The following is a 17,860-nucleotide window of genomic DNA, read 5'->3' on the forward strand; positions in this document are numbered from 1 at the left end:
GTCAGAAAAGTTAGCGTGCTTATAAGCGAGGACCTTTTCGGAGAGCGTGCTTATGAAAAAGTAAACTTATATTGTACAAATTCAATTTCGCTCCCCGAGCTTGCTTATAGCCGGATCGTGCTGGTAGCTGTAGTGCTTATAAACGGAGACTACTGTAATTGTTACTGCAGCAAGTGTACTGCAGCTTTTAATTAAGACTCACGAATCTTTAATCAATTGTAAAATACAGCCCATCCACAAAGGTAAAAAGAGTAAACTAAAGTGACCACCCCTTGCGCATTGTAATATATAAATACATATATTAACATTAATATCTTAAGCTGTAAGAAGCTTTAAACTATAAAGAAAATAATGTACCAGATAACTTCTGTGATTGAGGGAGAAGAGAGGAAGAAGGAGGAAAAAAAAAAAGAAAAAAAAAGAAAGAGAGAGAGAGAGAGAGAGAGGGAGGGAATATACACACACACACACACATACACACACAACATATATATATATATATATATATATATATATATATATATATATATATATATATATAATAACAGAGAGGAGAAAGAGAGAGGAGAGAGGAGGAGAGAGAGAGAGAGAGAGAGAGAGAGAGAGAGAGACTACTTTACCAGAATATTTTATTAAGTGATCCTTTTTTTTTAATGAGAAGGAATTTGTAATGATTTCTTTTCAAAGAACGCACCTATAACTTACAAGCTCGCCAACTTTCAATCATACCTAAGCAACTTAGAAAAAAAATCTAGAGCCATTTTCCTTAACCCCTCCTCTTTTGACCATCAATGCATCCATGATCACCACTGATCTTGTGTCACTTTTGACATTTGGCGCCAGTCTGTCGAGGCTGGCGTCATGAAAACGGGAATGTCACCAAAATTCATTTAAGTGAACACAATAAATATCAAAATATGACACAAGAGCTTTCATCAGAGGAAAATGTTTGACAGAATCCACTGTTTATGACATCGTATTGTAAAATATCAGACAGAATGTTTCCTCATCCCAGACCCTTCGTTTTTTATATACCGTAAAGAAGAAAATTTTAAAGTATTATTATTATACTGTAACCGGTGAAAAAAAAATCGGCTTAATGTCACTAATATTTCGAGTGTTCGAGCCAATTATCATTAAGATCCATCAGAAGGTTGTGAAAATATCCACACGTGCACAAGGTTTGTGGAACGGACTATGGTATTTTCCAAATAACCTCCCTATCAATTCTGTCGAATGCCTCTCCAACGTCAATAAAATTTATAATCCGGGGCGTTGCTATATAGTCAGTACAGGATCTGTCTTTTCTGAATCCAGCTTGCTCACGACGAAGTTTCCCACTAAGTGCAGCTTTCAGCCTTTCCAATATCACTCGAGTGAAAACTTTATTAGGAATTGAAAGGAGCATAATGCCTGATCAGTTCTTACAATCCCATAGGTCTCCTTTTTTTAGGGAGCTTGAAAACATACCATTTATTCAAATCTGAAGGTATTTGTTTTTGTCTCCATATTTTCAAAAATAGAGAGTACAACATGTCCACTGTGTTTAAATTTGTTTTAAGGGCATCTGGTCCTGGAGCTTTCCCATGTGTCATTCCTTTTTCTACTGAAGTTCCTGTAGCTTTGTATTTTTCAACAGGGTGGGGCTGCTAACCCTATGCCCATTTGCCATTAAATGAATGCATCCAAGATCACCACTGGTCTTGTGTCACTTTTGACATTTGGAACCAGTCTGTCTCGGCTGATGGTGAATTTTCCGAGTATCCACCACATAACGACCCGAGCTTTTATCAGAGAATGTTTGACACGCAAAATCTGCAGAAAATTTCTGAGAATATCCCAAAATCCGCGGAACATTATCATCACTGGTGGGTGTGTTTGTTTTTAATTGCTTTTATCTTTTATATTGTTAAAGATAAGGATGGCTATTTTCTTGCACTCTTAGTATTGCAAAAATCAATTTTTGAGAAAAAAAAGTGTGTGTGGGGGGGGGGGGGCATTGCAGTTGCACCCCTGGTTCCATCTGTTCCTCCATCATTTCCGAGACTCAGCGGCTCCTAGACCCCATCCTCCAGGGATGGATACCCAGAAAGTCTAATTTTCAGAAGGTGATTTAATTTTTCTTTTCAATAGCACCCATGCACAGACCATCCCTTCTATCCTCCGCCCCCCCCCCCCCCCCCCCCACCCACTATACTTCCCGATTTTGAGGGGGGAAAAAAGGTCTTGCGAATAGCTTGTTAAATACTACCTCGAGTATCATTTAACCATATCATTATGCTCCTGGTATTTGCGTCTCATTGTCTTTAAAGACGTAGTGTTCCTGAAATTTTAGGTTTTATCTGTATATTGTTATTGAAAATGTCACCAATTAATGTATACTTCATAGCATTAAATGTTAGACAATAATATTAATTAAACCCTCAGTCAAAAAACCTTAAATTATTTAACTTTCAATCAATTAATCTGTATGTAAACTCAGTTTTAATTTACGGACAAGTTTTCTGAGAGAGGGGAGGCGATAAAAAAAAAAATGGTGAGCGGTTGATACTGCCGTTAGCTAACTAGTGTCAGTCAAGCATCGTGAAAATGAAAGATTAAAAAATATATCAAACAATTTTAAAAATCCATGGTTTAATTAAAATAAAAAAAAAAAACAAAAACAAAAAAAACACAACAAAATTTTAAAAAATCAAACAAATGTTTTAACGGCGCTTGTAACACATTTAGGTCATATCAGCGCCAGTAAAAAGGAAGAAAATGGGATAGTCAAAAAATTAAAGAAAGAGAATTAAAGCAGAGACAAAGGGAATTGGGTCAAATAGGGAACATATGTAGAGATTTCAAGAGCACACCATCAGTGCACTTAGTTTGAGATCACCTAAAAGTCTCATCCAGACACCAGCACAGGGTCCCACTAAGAGGATTACACACATTTTAACAGGATGTGTTCAAAACAAAAAATAGAGAGATGATTTACAAGGAAGAAAAATATCACCCCCCTCCCCAAAACTAACATTATTAATTTGACTGTTTCCCTCTAAGCCAAGGACTCCAGCAAGGCCCAGGACAAAACCAAGAAATCCCATTCCAAGACAAAGACAGAAATTAACTCAGAAAACAGATATAGGGGCATAGAAAATACAAGTGACCTCCTGCCCACCAAGAAAGGTGAAAGACCAAATCAAACAATCAAACAAGCAAAGACAAAAAAAAACAAAAATAATATACGTATTTGCTGTCAATGAATGGCATCATTGAAAACTTTAATTATTTATCATTTATGTATAGTATGTTCAAACATGACGAAAACAATTCAATAGATTATCCAAAAAAAATAATAAAAAGAAGGTTGAAACATTTCAAAACGATATTATGGTTTTGCCTTTATCTATGACATAACATTGTGCAAAAACACAAGTGGTCAATGGGTATCGCTATCACACAAACAACGATGTGGGTTAGAACTCCAGCCAAAATCTGTATAACCAATAACTCAACAGGAAAAGCGCTCGCATAACTAGTCAATTATATGTATCGGGCATTTTTTTTTTTCCAAACACCTTTGTCCTTACAGCAATGATTGAATAACTGATTATTTGATCTGATGGAAAGTACTTTGATATAGAGTAGTTACCCAAATATCAACTGTCAATGACCATTATGTTTTGTTTTGTTTTTTTGGTGGTGGTAAGGATAAGTTCCAGCTTCATAGGCCTTATCTTACGGTTCTGGAGACAAAGATTATAATACTCATACAAAGTTTAAAAAAGAAAAATCCAATAAAAATCATACAAATAAATTATATAATTATATACACATTCTCTATTTTTTAAAAATAACAAACATGGTGCTAGTCTCTCTCTCTCTACATATATTATATATATATATATATTATATATATATATATATATATATATATATATATATATATATTATATATATATATATATATATACATATATAGATTTATATACACATATTTGATGCACCGGGAGGGCGACACATCACAAAATTTAAGAATTCTTTTCCACATATCAGACAATGACATAAATACTTCCACCCCTTTAAGAATTTCCCAATTTATATAAAAACTTTTAATAATCAATAAAAAGCTATTATTAAAGAGACCATGCCGTTTATGTTTGTTTGTTTGTTTTGTTTTTAAGGGTTTTATGGCGCTTGAAACACATTTAGGTTATATCAGCGCCAGTAAAAAGAAAGAAAATGGGATAGTAGAAAGTTCTAGAATTACAATTAAAGCACCCAAGAGAAAGTAAGACAAAGGGGAACTGGGAACAAATAGGGATCAGATGTAGATTCCAAGAGCATACCACCAATGTACTTAGTTTGAGATCACCTATAAGTCTCATCCGGACACAAGCACAAAATCCAACAAAGAGGAATACACTCAAATTCTTACATTATAAATTCAAAATAACAAATATAATAATACATAACAGAGAGATGATTTACAAGGAAAAAAAATATCATCTCCCAAAACAATAACTATGCATTTGACTGTTTCCCTCCCAGCCAAGGAACTCCGGCAAGGGTCAGGACAAAACCAAGTAATCTCATTCCAAGACAATGACAGGAAACAATTGGAAAACAGATATAGGGGGATAGAAGACACATTAAGTACCCCCCTGCCCACTATGGGCATGCCGTTTCTACAAGGGTGCCAATAATCATAATGTAATGCATCTCACCTTAAACTTAATGTTATAAATAAATGTTTTAATGCCTGAATTAAAAAAAAAGAGTGGATTTTGTATATCGAAGTGGCTATTCATCAGTACTGAAGAACGGGCTTTGAATAAATTAAATCCATTGGTACTTGAAGAGAGCATAAACCATAATACTGAAGGCCACAAAAATTGTTTGGAAACAAACAAAAACAAGACAGAAACAACAAAAAATAGTCATAAAATTGTGTTGCGGATACAATAGATGTTTCTCTATTAGGCCAACTCTCTGGAACCCTCAAACATAATCTTTCATTAATGAGATAGAAATGGTCAAACGAGAGCTGTCAGATTTGTGATAGGATGGTAAACTATACATCAAGCGTGAGTGACATGTTTAATGAGCTAAACTGAGAGTCTCTTCAGTCAAGATGAAAGAAAGTCATATCATTATTTGTATAAAATAAGAAATAACTTGGTGGCTATTTCAAATCCTGACCTTCAAAGATCCACAAGTTTGTTTTTTTTAATTTTAAGAACGGTTAACGAAAATTACCATGTCTGTATCTCTTGCACCCAAAACTAATTAAATTTTTTTTTTCTTTCCAAGAACCATAAATGATTGGAACAACCTGAAAGAAAGTTCAACCTCACCTACTTTTGATTCTTTCATAAAATGCAGTCTTTTTCTTCAAGCTCTGAATAGTTTACCATGTTGTAAAGGGCTTATCCAATAAAAAAAACATGCACGTCATAATGTTCATGAGTTAAGATGAACTTTAAAGTGAAGAACAGAGAAGAGAATCTGATAGTCTTACATTGGATATGAATTGTACTTTCTCTTCTGTACAACAATTGAAAACTATGAATATAAAAAAGACATATATTAGATATACATATATATTTACATGCTGCTTGGTTCATAACATATATACGATTAAGGTGAGAATGCACTTAAAGATGTATTTTCATAAGTTATTTAGACTTTCAATTTTGAATTATAAGTGCGATCTCATTGGAAACTGAAGCGGAGAATGCTAGCAGATTTTCTGTTGAGTATATATAGGGGAAATGAAATAAAGACTGTAAATACAGATACAAATACAATGCATGATACTGACACTCTAAAATTGCTATTCATAACAAATATTTGTGGGATAATATCTCATTATGACTACTTGAAGCTGAATTTCTTTAAAATTAAGTGATGATCAACCAATGGAAGCACTATTTATAACGATAACCCCACTAGGGCAATCCAAAACAATAGTTTTATAAATTTGACGTGACAAAGTTTTTCTCATTGATCAAAAACCATATATTATATGTATAAGTGTGTTTTGAAAAAATGTTGACCTGTGTCATGATTTGCAAACATTACACCTTATATATAAGATTTATCATTTTGTTATTAATTTTAAAATACAATGCAGCACAGATATCTCGACAATGTTTATACAGCTTAAAGTAACATCTCAAAAAAGTCCATCTTTGTGAATGTGTGTGTGTGTGTGTGTGTGTGTTTTATAGCAAATAAATATCTTGTACACAATATTTGGGAAAATTTGACTGAGAGACAATTGATGATTCAACCATTACCAAACATGAACCAATAAAAATATTTCCTGCCATTTAGCCCGGTCCGCCTCTTTGACTATTTTTTTCCAGTCAACAAAAAGGCCTGAATTACCCATACAAAAAGACGAAAAGGTCAGGTCCAGTAAGTGAGCATTGTTCACATTATTTTGACACACTACTTATGAAGAAATTGCACCACAACACCCGAAGACACTATGATTTTTTTCAATCATCTGTGTTAAAATTGTGAGTAATGCTTAGCATCTGTGGGTTGTTTGCTTCAGGTGATAGGCAAGTACTTAAGGGGCTATGGGTCTTCAGTTCACAGTCATTGGTTGATTTCAGGGCCAAAATATGCTTTACTAAAAATTTTTGAGTAAAAAATTAAACCACCGAAATGTTTATTCGATTAGTTTTAATAAAATATAGGACAACCAACGTAATTTTTCACTGTATGTTGATTGAATAACTTGAGACTCATACTAAAAGATAATAATTAAAAAAAGCATCCATGTCAATAGCTTGACAGGCATAGCAACAAAGGGCCACAGAAGAACTGTCAATTATTAGCATTGCGTTTTTGTCAATAAGAACAACAATAGCTTTATATGAATCAAAAACAATAAATGTTCAGCCACATATCTAATGGCAAGAGAAAATGACAACTAGTGAAAGGTGACTCCTGGCATACAGAAGCAGAATGCTATCACTGACTTTCTCAAATTCTTTAATTGCTGAAAGCCTGCAATTTCCACTTCTTTGAAATTTGGCCGCTTATAATCTAAATAAAATTGTCATGTAGCCTCATATTTGTCATTGGTTTCCCTTCAGTCTTTGCAATTTCCCTTACATCAACATGAAGCTTATATTAATATTTTATCACATTCAGTACCCACATTCCTTCTGTCTGATGATGTGGACGGATCTCGAAGCTTAAATTTGAAAATAATTTTCCCATTTAAATGAATATGGGTTAAATCCATAAAAATTATAATTTTTCTCCCAAGAATATATTAAGATAATGATTTTAGATATATCAAAAGAAAGGTTCTGACTCCTAAATTGATCTAAAATTCTTTTCTTTTTTTTTTTTTTGGAAAGACAAAGAATGAATATGAAAACATTAAAATCCATAATCGCCGCTAAATTTTCTGACATTAAAAAAAAAAAATTATGCCCTTTTGCAACAGCACCATTAGATCCCATCGCCTTGGCACACTATGAAGGAATATAGATAATGCATCAATGAGGATGTCTGATGTCAACAGGAATCTCCTATGTTATCCAAAGTGTGACGAAAGTGCCTGGAGCAGGATTTAAACCCAGGACCTTTCGGATCACAGTGCAGAGCCACTTCAACCCCCCCCCCCCCCCTCCTGCTGATACACAGGCCAAAAATATATATATATATTAATTCGAATTTCTGAAATACAAATTTATCAACTTTGTCATAAACATCACTTGACCAAATATCTGTACAAGATATGGCACCTCGAATAATGGTTTACATTTACATTATTTCATGATTTGATCAAGAAGTTAAACATTTAAAACATTTCACTAGCCTTTTTTGGGGAATTTCTGCTTTCTTTGCCTGGTTTTAAAAGTATGAAAGCACAATGATAATATTCAAGAGGTGTATGGAAGCAGATAAAAGCAGAATTAGATCTCTAAAGAAAAAAAAAGAAAAAAAAAGAGTTATTTCAAGAGAAGACAACAATAACTTAAAATTAGTTGTAATGCAACACTGTAGAGTGAGTTTGTTCCAGGCCACACAGCTAGTGCATTGAATTCGGTACCTCTAGGCTATGAAGTGAAGACCAAGATATCATGATAAATAACAATGATTTTTTGTTGTAGTGAGCCTTAGAGTTAACAAGCTCAGACACATAGGAAATTAACTGACAAATGAAAACGAAAATTTCTCATTCCTTTTATTTTTAATAATTAACAGTGAAAATGTATTCAACAAAACTGAATTGTAATGAAATGAGTACTCATTTTAGTCCCATCCTGATGTGATCTGACAAAATGCCTAAAATAATCCTTTCACCAAAATTTACCATGGATGTCACAAACTGAATTCCTTCTTTCTGATAAAAAATGGGCAAAATTGACAACTCTGAATTAAACACAGAGAACAAATGTCTTTATCGTTCGAGCAATTATCATTCATTGCAACCTTTGGGATTGATCTTGAGAATTATTTTTTTTCTAAACTTCCCTTGTTCATACAGGTTCTGCTAGACCTGGTGGAAAGAACTTTGCTGTAGACTAGCATCCTATCCAAAGAGTAGCAAACGATTGGTAATATCTGTGTTACGCTATAGAAATTGGAATTAACTCTGGCTCCATGGGTCTAATAGTTCCTAATGACTGGAAAACCACACATGAAAACATTAAATACATTCAAATGAAAACATTGTGAAAGGAGGGTGTCATGTCAGGGGGAAAAATATTGGAGTTTTTTCGTATTCCAACAGAGCACTATAATTTGAGAAAAAATTGGTGCCAGGTACTCTTTTACACCTGAGTCAAGTTTAAATCTTTCACTAAATTGATGACAGTACAATTAATATGTCGATTTCTATTATTATGTTTTAAGAATTTTTTTGTTATTGATAAAATATATAGCAAACACAGATTTTTTGCTTTATTGTGAGATAATGTTTACAATCCCTCCCAAAATTTGAGTAATGCTGATAATGCATTTTAAACAATAATGATAACTTAGAATTGTTTTACACAAACCATTGTCACAAGCCAATTATTTGCTTGTATGTCTTTTGATTTGTACAAAACTAGAAATATAAAACAAAAAAATGTTATAACAAGCTATTAAAAGCCAACAAGAAATTTACAGTTACTAATTGAGCTTTTATGCTGATTATGAATCTCAAAAAATGTTTTGTCAAAGAAAAAGTGAAATGAATGGCTTTCTTGCACCCAGACATTCAAATACCGGTGTTCGGATATTTTCCTTATTTTTACAAATTATCTTTTAAAGTAAATAATGGTCAAATGGCATTATGCACTTACTTATCTTTAAAATGAATGAAATCCAATCAGCACTTTTTTTTTCAATGTAAGCATTTTGTCAGATCAAGCTAGCACTGACCTGACTGTTAAAAAACCTCAGAAAATCGTTTGATGTAAGTTAGCTCTCTTTTCCCTAGGGCCTAAAGTAACTTATTGTAGTCTTCAATCCATTTAATAACATCATTCAAAGTGTCTTTTTTGGGTATATTGTTTAAATCGTCTTTCAAAAGGCCAATAGTATATTCTTGGAATCCTTCCTCCTCCAAAATGCCACGAAAATAACCATCTAAATGATTTTTGTTACCAAACAATTTGATATCTTTGTAGTTCCATCCATAGAGGCTCAGTAAGTCTTCCCAGTTTTTACCTCTTCTTCCATTAAAATGGCTGGAAATGAAGTCAATAAAACCCTTTGGACAATGTACTATAAGAGTGTCATCTGTAAGGAAAGGCCGAGGGCGACATGAATATCGAGAAGCTGGAAATGGAAAGTAAAGACATAGGAAGATATCAAGACACTGTGATTCAAGTTGTAAACCAATTTATAAGTTTTTAAGTGCAGCCCTTTTATCTACCTCAACTTGTTTGTAAAAGAGATAAAAAGGTAGCAAAGCAAACTGTCACAATTATCATCTTTTATAAATGTGTAATATGCATTTTCTAAATGATTCAATCCTAGAAGTAGTCCAAACGTTTCCTGATCATTGGTGAATTTAACATCCACTACGACTCTACATGCGATCACCACTCTGCTGCTACGAGGGCAATTCTAGATCACCACAGTCTTATCTTACATATCCAGAAACTGACGCACGAAAAAGGCCTTATTATCGACTGGCTCGTAACATCTGGAGTCGAAGTCATCAAACTGAAAGTTACAGACCCGTGCAATTCATACCATTTCACCATCACATACAATATTGATGTGCCTACGCCAAGGAGACACACATTAGAAGTTACATCCCGCAATCTCTGCGCCATCGACATAGAGACATTCAACGAATACATCAAGGACGAGTTGACTTCAAAAGATATTGATGCAAATTTTTTCACCGTCCTCAACAACACCCTATCGACGGTTCTAGAGACACACACACCCTCACTGTGGCTGAACGGAGATGGCTCTACACAAAACATCCAGAGGATCGAGCAGCACTGATGCGGTGTATGGATGAAGTGAAAGATATCATCAGAGAGGAGAACACGGAGTTGAACAGGCGATCTTTTAGTTCTTTACCTGCACCGCGGTCAAGAGGTCATTCACTCCATCAATTTCCTGACCACTGCAATGGATTATCTCCTGTGATACTTGACAGATTTGTTACTGATATCTGGTTAAATTAAAATCACTTTTGCACAACCACAGTCGATTTTACCAATTAGCAACACTTTGAGAAAACTGTGAACTTTATGTTGGTACCAAACACACTTTATGTTGGTACCAAACACTCTATAATTAAAATCATTGTCTTTGAGATATTTTGCATTAAGATATCAGCATAATTTCGATTATAGTTTATTAAACTTAATTTATTATTTGCACTATAATAAGCTTACAAAACGATAGAAACTCTCAAAACTTGCTATAACCGATGGAAGAATAAAGAAACCTTTCATTCACCCACTCACATTTTGAGCATCACACACCATTCTTTCATGTTATGCGATAACACCTCGATGCAGCTCTCTGATTTGTTACACTTTGATCATTGCTGGTTCACAGGGTTATGAATTCTCAGCAAGGCATTTGATACAGTACACCACCAAAGCCTCTTGAATAAGCTTTATCTCAAAAAACACCCACGCATGGATTAAATCATTTCTTTCGATGCGATCCCAAAGAGTCATGGTTGAGAACAAAATGTCATCTTCATTTCAAGTCCTGTCGGGTGTACCTCAAGGAACAGTTTTAGGCCCACTTCTTTTTTTGATTTATATCAATGATATGCCAAGTAAAGTATCAAAAGGATAAAAAAATTCGACTTTTTGTGGACAATAGCCTTCTTTACAGGGAAATTTAAAAATCAGAGAGTATGAGAAAACCTTGGGCAAGCGACAAAACAACATGCTGTTCACGGAGTAAAATGTATGCATTCACCACCGCTTTTAATTCAATCAAACACAACAGAATCAATTAGAAATTAGAATGGCACTTACAGCTTGTTGCACTTGAATTACTATTTGTCGGGTTTGTCTGATTGTTTGAAGTGGTGGAGGCTGAATTTGGACCCAAATTACAGATATTGTTGCTGTCTGTGTAAAAATTTCAGGTGATAAAGTAATAGAACAAATTAGCAACAAATGCAAGATAAAGAATTTCATAAGAAAACTAATATCAATGAAAGATAAACATTAATTAAGATAAGAAGTAATGCAGCTATGGAATATGATGTACAACTGTTAAAAGTAAACGAGATCAATACTGAATTATCTTGTTGAGAAAATTATTATCCTGACAACAGAAAAAAAATAATTATCAAAAATTATTAACTCAAGTGTAAAAATGTATAATAATGATAAAATAAAAACTAATACATGATAAAAAATTCAGATAAATTGTAATGTTTTGTTCATTTATTTATTTGTCTTTTCAAATATCAATTTTTCAAAGGTTTGATAACTCAATTCCAATTTTGTAAATCCTTAGATTGACACACAAAATTGTTGATAAAGGGAAGAGAATGAGAATGCGCAGTGTGCTGAGCGTTGAGAGGCTGCTTTCACCTACTCTGCACATTTTCTTTTTTTTATATTTTCCAGCTATTCATTTATATTGTAGATTTAATTTTAGTTGTGCAATATCGGTTTGAAATTCCTTTTACTACTAGTATATATTTACAGTGATATTGTGTGTTTTATTTGATATATTTATTGTTTTTCAACCCAAAGTCGTAAATTTTAACACCATTTCATGCCTGCCATGAAAATCTTTTACCACTGTTAGGATCTTTTTTTTTTTTGTTTGTTTGTTGCTTTAGGTCTCTTCCAACACAATTGAGGTTATATGAGAGACCGCTGAAACAAAAAAACAAGCAATCTAACAAAAACAGTACAAATGTAAATCAAATTCATAACCTAAAGATATCATAAGCTAAATTATAAATAACCAAGAACAAACAGGCAGAAGATTTACAGAAAAAAAATATCCCCTGTCAAAAATACAATCACAAACCAAAGAAGCAGGATAGGCTAGTAAAGAGAAGAAGAAACGACATCACTATCGGATCGTACACCCATGCGAACATCATAGGTATATGATTCAAGGGTGATGCTCCCATCCAACCACCCGCCTGTTAGGATCTACTCAAGTTCAAATCCACAACAACACTGCCACCACAACCAGTTGTGACTAAACTAAAACATCTCAGTCTATTTCGGTTGACACGGCAGGAAGAGGAAAGACGGATGGAAGAAGACACAAAGAACAAAAAGCGACAGTACATGGTAAACTGAATGAAATAAAAAATAACATAGATACTATAACCACCAATGCACTGAGCAAAACCAAATACAACAAAAAGTCAAAACAAAAACAAACATTACAAGGAAGTGACACTGACATGAATTGTATAACACATCATAAATCAACTGACATGTTAAGAACATGAATCATTAACTTTCAAAATTTGTGGAATAAAAAAGAATTTTCAAATATTATTAAAGAAACAAACTCAGACATCATTCTTAGAACAGAAACTTGGTTAAATGAGAAAATAAGAAAAAGTGAACTTCACCTCACTAACTCATTTGATATTTACAGAAAGGACAGACGAAGACAATGGAAAAGAGACAAGGGTGGCATACTTTTATCTGTCAAAAAACATTGACAAGTTGTGTTCTAGTACATAATGAAAAAGACAATATACTCGCAATGCGCAACAGTATTGTTCTGCAAGATCTTGTTGAAACCAAAACCACCCCTGATAATAGGAGCTGTTTACAGGAAGCCAGACAATGACATTGAAACATCAAATGAAATATGTGACGACATCAAGTAAGTTGCTCAAGATTACAACAAATCAATGATTTGGATTGCAGGTGATTTTAACCTACCTAATATAAATTGGAACAACAGCACTTCAAGGGGAGTCAGTATTTCTAATCTAAACAACCTTTCTCTTGATACAGTGTGAGACAGTGGTCTGCAACAAGTTGTCAGAGAAAACACAAGAAATAACTCATTACTAGATCTACTCCTCATGAACCACTCATCACATGTGTAAAAATTTTACTGGGAATCAGTGACCATGATATTGTGCAAATTGACAACAGAGTCAAACCAAATTGAATTCGACCGGTGAAGAGAATGAAGCATCTTTTTATGGAAGCAGGCAAATATTGCTAACATGGAACAGGAATCTCAGCAATTTGCTTCTGAATTTATTTATGGCAAATATTACATTTGATACTGATATATGTAAACGATGGGATCTTTTTCCACCAATATGAAAACTATAATTATTGACAATGTACCCCAGAAAACTCCACAAGCGATGGATTAATACGAAAACTAAAAGGCTTATTGGAAAGAAAAAGAAAGTATTCTTGAAAGTCAAAAGAACAAAATCTGACCGTGATAAGGACAAATTTAAGCAAGTCAAATCAGAAACACAAAGAGAATGCAGGAAAGCACACAGGAACTGTGTAAAAAACTTTTTAAATGACTCATCAAAAACAAAAAAAACTATGGTCTTACAATAAAGGAAAGAATAGAGATACTTCATCATAATATTAACTTGAGCGAGATTAACCTTAATTTGTTGACAGAAAATAAACAAATTTCAGGTTTTCACTATAAAACTGAATTAGAAGCATTACGCATTGATTGACATTATAAAAATAACAATGATAGCGAAAAAAGTTAGAAACATGCTGACAAATGGACAAGAAAGGGAAGTGTTTAATCAGAGATGTAGGGGTTACTCTGTATCAATGTTGATTTAGTCTACAATTTTCTGTTATAAGGAATTTTCTTCGATGTGAGCAGACTTGCAGGCTTAGAGATTTTATTTCATGTTCCACCATTAATCTTTGAGTAAGTAAACAGCAAAGTGATCAATCCCTACAGCATGGAACCATATACTGATAGCATCAAATGGTAATAAAATATAATATAATGGTATAAAATTTGGGTGTCTATTTTGATTCAGAAATGAGAATGTCAGCTCACATTTCTGCTCTCTGTAAATCTTTATACCTTCAATTGCAGAAAATCAGTTCGATCCGTCAGTATATTGCAATTGGAACATGTAAAACATTGGTTGCTTCCCTCATTTTTTCGAAACTAGATTATTGTAACTCCCTGCTTGTCAACTTGCCTCAGGCTTCTATTAAACAATTACAACTACTGCAAAACAGTGCAGCAAGATTAGTTTTTGGCAAAAAAAATTTGATCATGCAACCCCTTTGTTGGCCTCTCTCCACTGGTTGCCCATTGAAAAACGCACATATTACAAAGCAGCGTGTCTTGTTTATAAGTGTTTGACTGGTATAGCACCGGCATATCTCACAGATCACATGGTCATGTGTAAATTTGAAAATTACACTTTAAGATCATGTAATGACCAAACGAAAATTTCGGAAAAAAGATCAAGAACAAAATTTGGTGATAGATCGTTTGCTTGTTTCGGCCCCAAGATTTGGAATGAACTACCACTTGGTCTGAGGGAGTGTAAGTCTTTACCTACCTTTAAAAAGAATCTCAAGACACATTTTTACTGTATTTGTTTTTATTGACTCCATGAATCCTTGATTTGGCTATGAATTATTATTATTATTTTTTTTTAAATAATTTTTTCACTTAAAATTGATAATTTATATAGTAAAGTGCCCAGAGCTTGTGATTTACACGATAATGAGCGCCGTATAAATGTGTATTATCATTATTATTATTATTAATACGATATTTGACCCCTTTCCTTCCATTCATCCATCTTTCTATCTCAATCTGTCAATCCATCCACCCATTTTTCTATTTATTTATCTCTCATTTCACTCTCCTTCTTCTTCATAGTTAGGACAGTCTACATGCTGTATACGCTCTTTTCCATTTAAATAAATCCCTGATCACCTGATTTGACAATACATTGTTTGCTCCCACAGCATTCCAGGCTTATGTCACAGTTAGCAAATACATTTTAACTCTGCTTCCCACTTGCTTTTTCCATTCCCCAAATCCCTTAAAAAGCTGATGTGAGTGAGATGCCTCAGATTGTGTATTTCTATTTTTATTTTAGAACCGACGATCTAAATTTTAAATTTGAGCATTGGATGGTGACAAGAGAATAGCAACTGTGCAAATTGTTAGGGGAGCAGTTATGTCATTGGTGTATGTGTGTGTGTGTGTGATGTTTGAGTGAGTGAGTTTGTGTGTGAGTGTGTGTGTGTGTGTGAGAGAGAGAGAGAGAGAGAGAGAGAGAGAGGGAGGGAGAGAGAGAGAGAGAGAGAGAGAGAGAGAGAGAGAGAGAGAGAGAGAGAGAGATTTAAGGCATAAAACTATTAAAATACCAATAGATTAAGTTGAATGTCAACTTGTCCAAAAGTTTAAATCCTGAAAGTTCATAGGAGTCTAAGGTTTAAATCTTCTTTTTATTATACACATTGTGGCTCATCTAATCCATTGATAAATAAAACAAAAAAATTTCAGCTTAAAATTGTTAAAAAGTTCTGCCCGTGAGAAGATGTCTTTCTTAGATAGAAATATTAAAGTTTCTTTCTACAATTGTTTTGCCCTATGATATTGCCTGTAATTGCATTCAACATTGTTAAAGTATGGGAGCAACCTGTATGACACTGAACATTTGATTCAAATGTGAAAAATATTGAGTCTGAGAAAACCTTGGACAGGCGATAAAGCAACATGCTATCAATGGAAGAAAAGTGTAGACATTCACCACTGCTTTTAATTCTATCAAACACAACAGAATCAATTAGAAATTAGAATGGCACTTACAGCTTGTTGCATTCGATGAGTTATTGTTTGTCGAGTCTGTCTGACAGTTTGGACTGGTGGTGACTGAACTTGGACTCAAAGTACTGATATTGTTGTTGTCTGTTGAAAATTTTCAGGTGATAAAGTAATAGAAAAGATTAGCAACAAATGCAAGATATACAGGGTGTCTTTTTATTACTACCTGATAAAGAATTGAAATAGTTAAAAACTAAAAACGTTAGAGACATCTGGTTGTTTTGCATATTAATCGTTTTGTGTCATATCAATTATAATTGCAAAAAAAAATTTGATTATTGAATTATGATGTTTAAAGTAAAACCAGGCAAAACACAGTTCATGATTGTAGAACACATAATTTACAAACCAAAAATGGCAGACAACATAGAAAAAGTGAAAGTTTGTGGTATATGATTTCAAATCACCAACAAAAGTAAGAAGACTGTACCGATGAGAAAATGATAAAAAAAGAAAACACAAAACATATGTGGTATAAGAACTTGACGAGGGGAAGAAAGCCCATAGCAGACGACATCTAAGGTCAGGTGAGGGCTTCTTTCGAAAACAAACCAAAACAATTCCTTCAACTAGCCTTTAGAAAACTACCCGTCAGCTGTTCATCAGTTCATAAAGTTGTTAGAAATTACATCTCTCTCCATGCAAGTTGAAAACTGTTCAAAAGCTTGAATCACCAGATCACTAGCTTGAATGCAGTTTGCCAATACTGTTCTCAATAGAGATTGGCATTTCTAAGAATGAATCATGTTTTCCGATGAGGCATTCTTTTTCATAGGTGGAACTGTGATCGTCACAATACTCATATTTGGAGGAAACAACCGAGAGATGAACTGATTGAATATAGTCGTAACTCTCTGAAAGTCAATGCTTGGTGTGCTTTTATGTTTGATTGTGTGAATCAGACACATTTTTATATCTTTCCTCTAAATTTTGTTTCTAAAAATTGCTTGAGTCAAATTTCTCCCTTTTAAAAAAAAGCGCAACTGTATTGTAACAGCTTATAGAATCTTCCTGAAATTTTCATCATGAAAAAACTTGAATAGTGACTGAAACCAATGCAAAAAACCAGATGTTTCTATCATTTCTAGTTTTTGAGCTAATTCAATTCTTTATCAGGTATTTTCTTAAAACCCGTCCTGTAGAGTTGGGAAGGAAATTACAATCAATGAAAGATAAAAATAAAATAAGATAAATGATGAAGCTCCATAAAAGAAAAAAATACATTGTCAGTGAAAGTTGCAAACCATGTAAGTCCTGAAAGACTAGTTTTACAAACTTTCATGGTTTACACTGTGAAAATCATGATACAATTGGGATACAATCTCATGTGACTACTTGATGTTTCTAATGTTGTGTCAAAAAATATTACTATTCTTTTTAGCAATTAAATAATTGAGCTTGAGCAACTAGAATTTCTAATTTAAAAATTAGAATCTTAACGTATAATGCATGAAATCCAGCCTTATTTATATCAAAAATGGCACTTTAAAATGCCTTTTGAATATATTTGAGAAGTTCAGTTTGGTCACATATATTGGATTCTAAGGAAAACAACTTTTTCACTGATTTCCCTCTAAAATTTTGATTT

At 33.5% G+C, this 17,860-nt stretch overlaps 1 protein-coding gene across 1 annotated transcript in view; it reads right to left on the reverse strand.

Moving 5' to 3' along the window:
- Positions 1-7,342: 7,342 nt before the first annotated feature.
- LOC144957773 (uncharacterized) overlaps positions 7,343-17,860 on the reverse strand; it is a 22,004-nt gene continuing 11,486 nt past the window's right edge. The window contains exons 5-7 of the mRNA XM_078889190.1: positions 16,258-16,356; positions 11,463-11,558; positions 7,343-9,783 (exon numbers count right to left, since the gene is read on the reverse strand). Of these exons, the coding sequence (XP_078745316.1) occupies positions 9,446-9,783; positions 11,463-11,558; positions 16,258-16,356 (533 nt within the window). The 3' untranslated portion in view covers positions 7,343-9,445. The remainder of the gene's footprint in view (positions 9,784-11,462; positions 11,559-16,257; positions 16,357-17,860) is intronic.

This window comes from Berghia stephanieae, chromosome 1 (genome assembly GCF_034508935.2).
Source record: "Berghia stephanieae isolate SIO BIC M18660-M18661 chromosome 1, UCSD_Bste_1.3, whole genome shotgun sequence".
Lineage (NCBI taxonomy): Eukaryota > Metazoa > Mollusca > Gastropoda > Nudibranchia > Aeolidiidae > Berghia > Berghia stephanieae.